Source organism: Neltuma alba, unplaced genomic scaffold (genome assembly GCF_004799145.2).
Source record: "Neltuma alba isolate B1F8T4 unplaced genomic scaffold, ASM479914v2 tig00011993_pilon, whole genome shotgun sequence".
Lineage (NCBI taxonomy): Eukaryota > Viridiplantae > Streptophyta > Magnoliopsida > Fabales > Fabaceae > Neltuma > Neltuma alba.
The window spans coordinates 39,639-44,635 of record NW_021636566.1 but is presented as its reverse complement, the minus strand read 5'-3'; the positions used below and the strand labels follow the sequence as shown (position 1 = coordinate 44,635).

Sequence of the window (4,997 nt, the reverse complement as noted above, 5' to 3'; positions counted from 1 at the left end):
CATAGGTATCGGCTGCTGCTTTTTTCAGGACAAATATTCTGGCATCAACAAAATTAAAGCTCGCCAAAGTTCTCTCTCCATTTCAATTTTGTAACTTTCAAGATTTCTAATTGTGAAGGCATGGTGGTCGAGTACTTAATTAATTAGCTATAGATCATTTGTATTACCATCTCCGAGTGATTTGGTATTTACAATACTTTGGGTTACATTATTACTATGCACTTGTATGCTTGTAGGAAAGATCATTTACTTTCTTGCCATAAAGCACGAAAATTCACATTCAATTAAGGGAGGGTGACAATTGAAAATTATATAAAAGAATTAATGTCAGATGATGCTTTTTTAATTATAAATTTAGCGTTCAAGTAGTAAACTTAGAAGTTCAAAAATAATATATACACACGTTCTCATTTTACATTGCTTTTGTTGGAGAGTCTTTATCTCCCTTTAATTAATAGCTTGAGTAGTTCAATTCCATCTCTTTTGGCTTTTGTGAGCCACAATCTTTTCTGCTTTTCCCTTTCTTCTTTTATTTTCTTCCCCTCTTTAACACTCAGACGTACAATTCATATAAGGGGGCTTGCAAGAGACAAAAGAGTTGGGCTTCGCCTGATTCTTGTCCAACTCCATTCTTTCTTCTTCTTTTATTTCAATTCACTTTATCTGTTCACTGCAAAAGCTCGCATAACTTCTCTTCCGAGTCTCAAATTAATTTTGTAATTTTCAAGATTGATAGTGTGAGGCGAGATGGTCAAGTACTTCAGTACGTATAATTTATGAAGAGAAAGAACTAAAAGAGTCTCACGCAATACGATTTTAAAAATAGTGTCATCTGTACCCACATTTATATCCTTTGGATTATGTAATGAAATTTTCCAACACGTAAGAATGAGAAACTGGCCCGTTAAACTTTTCGGTTCAACTCGTTACAAATACACATATATATATACCACTTGTTTTTTTCTTCTTGCAATTTTTTTTTTTCAGATGTGAGATTTGTAATATTATTAATAATCTTTTGGGCATGGCGTGGTCCTCTCTCGCTTTTTCTCTCCAGCTTTATTCATAAGATGTAAGTATTTTGTCCTTAAGCTAAGATGCTTTTAGCTTTAATTGTTCTGGTCTAAAACTTGAAAAGGTGTCTATCTTCGTACCACTTCCAAAGTTTTAGAACCCTACTAGTTGCTTCTAAATACAAGGCAAAGATGTGGTAGTTAAAATTTTTTCCCAATAATCTTACTCCTTAATTGCAACAAGTTGGAATTCTTTCAATTATCAGATAACATTTTACTGTGGTAATTAATTTTAAAATAATGAAGTTAATTAACTTGACACTAAGTTTGGGATTAAAGGAGGTATATCTGATAAGTACACTTCATTTTATTAAAAACCTTTATTCAAACTAATGCTATGTTCCAATCTCTACCTTTTTCATTTCCAAATCTAATAAAGAAATCTCGCTTAGCATTCTCTTAACCCCTTATGCTGTACAAGATTTAAATTTAATTCACGGAGGGCAAAAGTTAAAGCGGCAGAGAGAGTTTGGTATAAATTGAGATGGATAGTCGTCAACGACGGAGTGGCTGTTGAACGTTACCGATCAGTAATGTGACCTTGTTCTCATCATTCATAGTATATAGGTTCTCAAACAAATGGGGTCTCCATCTTCACATTCCCAAATGAGCGAAGAGGGAGAGAAACATGATTCTGATGTGAGACAATTATACGTGAACACATTGCTAGGGAAGTGGAGAGAAGTAGTGAAGTTATACGAAACAAAACCAGAGGTGTGGAGCGCAGAGATCACGAGCTCAGGAGACACAGCTCTGCACCTGATCATCGACGAAGACAAAGAAGACGTTCTGGAGAAGCTGCTGGAAATCATCCTGAAAGCCGACGACGGACATCATCTGAGAAAAGTGGAGGCTCTGACGAAGGCTAATGAGGTAGGGGACACGCCTCTGCATCGCGCGGCCGCGATAGGGTCCGTGAAAATGTGCAAGTCCATCGTGATGGCAGCAACTGAACTGCGCTTGGATGGATTGCTCCAAGTTCGCAACATATGGGGCGAGAACCCTATCTTCATGGCTGTTCTCGACAACCGTAAACATGCCTTCATCTACCTCCTCGTAGATTCTGATATCGTAGAGGATAAGGTGCTTATATCTCCCCTCAATGGAGATACTGTACTTCACTGCGCCATTCTGAGAGAGCATTATGGTAATAAGCGTCCTATACCAAAACATTTGTTTTCTCTCTCGAAAATCCCTCACAGGCCTTCCCATGCAAGCATATACGCATATTCCTACGTAGAGATTTCATATATGGTTCTAGTCTTACAGCTTCTATTCATCCTTTATTCTCTCGGGTTTATCTCCCATGATAATGTGCGTAGACATACATACCTCTTTATCTTAATTATCAACACGCAAATATACACGTGTGTGTGTGTGTGCAGAGTTGGCGTTCCACATAATGCGACTATGCCCACAACTTATGGGCAGATGCAATGAAAAGGGAATAACTCCTCTTCTTATCCTGGCCAGCAAACCTTCTGCTTTTAGAAGTGGCTCCCACCTCTCGTGGTGGCAGGAAATCATATACCATTGTAAGGTTTAATTTGGATTTGTTTATTATCAAACTCAAAGAATGTTTGTAAAAGCAACGTGTATTCAATTGTTCATTTTCGATCGGGGCTAGGTATAAGGGTAGATCCGCTGGAATATGATGATTCGGTGCCGACAAGAACAGTTCCGACCAGAAGCTCGAATTTGGAGTATCCACCAGACAACTACCAGACATGTTATCAGTTCCTTTCAATTTTGCGACGTGGTGGTACTTAGTTCGAGTTGAATTTTGAGAGCGCGTTTAATTTAACATATTATTGGTGTTAAAAGAGTGGGTGGCTTTGTTTGACATATTATTATCATGCGTTTATCATGTTGACAGGAAGAGTAATGGCAGGAAGTGATCCAGAGAACCATTTTAACTCTCATGTTGAGGGAAACGTTCCACAAAATTATGCTACCTGCTTTCAGTTTCTGTTCGTGGTCTTGAAAATTTTATTTGGCGTTCTAGGATTTGGTATGCCACCTTCAAGTTTCATTTATTGATCTCACACACACACACACACACCCTGTAATTCTTCCGATTAACTGAGTTTTCTGTGTGAATATGCTTGTCAGGAAAAACAATTGAGGAAATAATAAATGCGAGACAAAAACATGCATGGAGTATGCAGATACTGGATGAACTGATGAAAGACCCAGGGAAGACATACATGACTAAAGGTGGAAGTGACCCTGGCCCATCGGGTATCGGACTATTTGATGATGAGTCGCTCCATGGAGTTCCAGCCCCAGCTGGTTCTAAGAAAACTAAAGAAGATGAGAAAGGTATTCCAATTATTTAATTTTGAGTTTGTTACGATCGATATATAAAATAAAGAATCAAGAGGGATGAATTGGCATGGCAGGTGAGAACAAAGATAAGACTCAAAGAGCTGATACACCCTTGTTGGTGGCAGCCCAGAAAGGAATAGTTGAAGTAGTGAACAAAATTCTTGAACGATTACCAGTCTCCATCCACGATATCTCACGGAAGAAGAAAAGTATAGTGCTGGTAGCTGTGGAGAATAGGCAACCCAGAATTTTAGACGCACTAGAGACACACGTGAACGAGGTATTAAAGAAGCCTCAGCTCTGGCGACACCTTGTTGGGTCTGTGGATTCTGATGACAATACTATATTGCACTTAGCAGCGAACTACTACAATTACGAATTGCAGATTGAGGGCTCTAGCGCCTTGCAGATGCAACACGAAATCAAGTGGTATGAGGTAAGTAGCAGATATTATGTTTATTTTCCGCTCTTGGATGCATGTACTAGGTATCATTTTAAATATTTAAATTTAACAATTCTCACCATCGAATTTGAATTGCAGTATGTGAAATCGTTTTCGCCACCCCACTTCACTTTTCTTGCAAACAAAAAAGATGAAACTCCAGAAGAAATCTTCCTTAGAAATAATCGAGTGCTTTTTTTAAGAAGCGATGAATGGCTTAGTCATACATCTGAATCTTGCTCAGTGGTGGCTGCGCTGGTTGCCGGAGTTGCCTATGCGACATCAACCACTGTACCTGGTGGCAACCATGACAAGACTGGCAAACCAACGTTAGAAGGACGCCCTGGATTCGATATTTTCGCTATCTCTGCGCTAATTGCACTCTGCTTCTCTGTTACTGCAATCATCATGTTCCTTTCCATAATCACCTCTCGAAAACGACCCAATGATTTTAGGATAAAATTGCCGTTGAAGCTTTTTCTGGCCTTGAGCTCGCTCTTTGGGTCCATTGTCTCAATGTTCATCTCTTTCTGCGCCGGGCATTCCTTTGTGCTTGAGGACAAGTTCAAGAGATCAGTGCTCTCTCTTTATGTTTTCATTTGTCTTCCCATTTTCCTCACAATTGTAGAGTTTCCTCTCTACAAGGATCTTTTCAAAGGCTTTTTTATGAGCGTTTAATGACGATCAGAGACGTGTTTCATAATTTGTAGACCCATCAATGATTATGTTTATTCAAGATTATATGTAGCAACGGAGCTCGTCTCTGTCGTCTTCAATATCTTTCTTTCTTGTTACTTGTTTCTTAGTATATATGGAGGAGAGGGTTCAAATTTTACCGGGCAAATCTTAATTATTACACATTGAAATGATTTTTTTAAAAAAATACTTTTTAATTTTTTTGGGAAAAATTAAAAAGAAATCATTTTAAAATTCAAGATAACAATATCAATGCAGGAACATGCACCACCCCCACCAAATATACGACCCGTATTAGAAGTTATTTCATTAAAAAAAAAAAAAAAGAAGCTACAGTGTGGGTATCATTCAGAGATTCACAGTATTTAAATGACCGTATTGGGGATTATAAACAAGTTTGAATAGAAACACAATCAAATAAATACAAGTATAAATTATAATCAAATAGATATATAGTA

The 4,997-nt window shown here is 37.9% G+C and overlaps 2 protein-coding genes across 2 annotated transcripts; both read left to right on the top strand.

Annotated features, from left to right (window-relative positions):
* Positions 1-1,652: 1,652 nt before the first annotated feature.
* Positions 1,653-2,843, top strand: LOC114720634 (NF-kappa-B inhibitor alpha-like). The gene is made up of 2 exons (XM_028906297.1): positions 1,653-2,220; positions 2,701-2,843. The coding sequence occupies exons 1-2, from the start codon at positions 1,653-1,655 to the stop codon at positions 2,841-2,843; spliced, it is 711 nt and encodes a 236-aa protein (XP_028762130.1).
* Positions 2,844-3,468: 625 nt separating this feature from the next.
* Positions 3,469-4,587, top strand: LOC114720633 (uncharacterized). Its single transcript, XM_028906296.1, has 2 exons — positions 3,469-3,837; positions 3,943-4,587. The coding sequence occupies exons 1-2, from the start codon at positions 3,469-3,471 to the stop codon at positions 4,519-4,521; spliced, it is 948 nt and encodes a 315-aa protein (XP_028762129.1). The 3' UTR covers positions 4,522-4,587.
* The last annotated feature ends 410 nt before the right edge of the window (positions 4,588-4,997 follow it).

Excerpts from the sequence above, each read along its gene's own strand:
- LOC114720634 (XM_028906297.1), top strand. The coding sequence starts at position 1,653 with ATGGGGTCTCCATCTTCACATTCCCAAATGAGCGAAGAGGGAGAGAAA. Across the intron at positions 2,221-2,700 it reads CATTCTGAGAGAGCATTATG|GTATAAGGGTAGATCCGCTG; the intron begins GTAATAAGCGTC and ends GATCGGGGCTAG.
- LOC114720633 (XM_028906296.1), top strand. The coding sequence starts at position 3,469 with ATGGCAGGTGAGAACAAAGATAAGACTCAAAGAGCTGATACACCCTTG. Across the intron at positions 3,838-3,942 it reads ACGAAATCAAGTGGTATGAG|TATGTGAAATCGTTTTCGCC; the intron begins GTAAGTAGCAGA and ends TTTGAATTGCAG.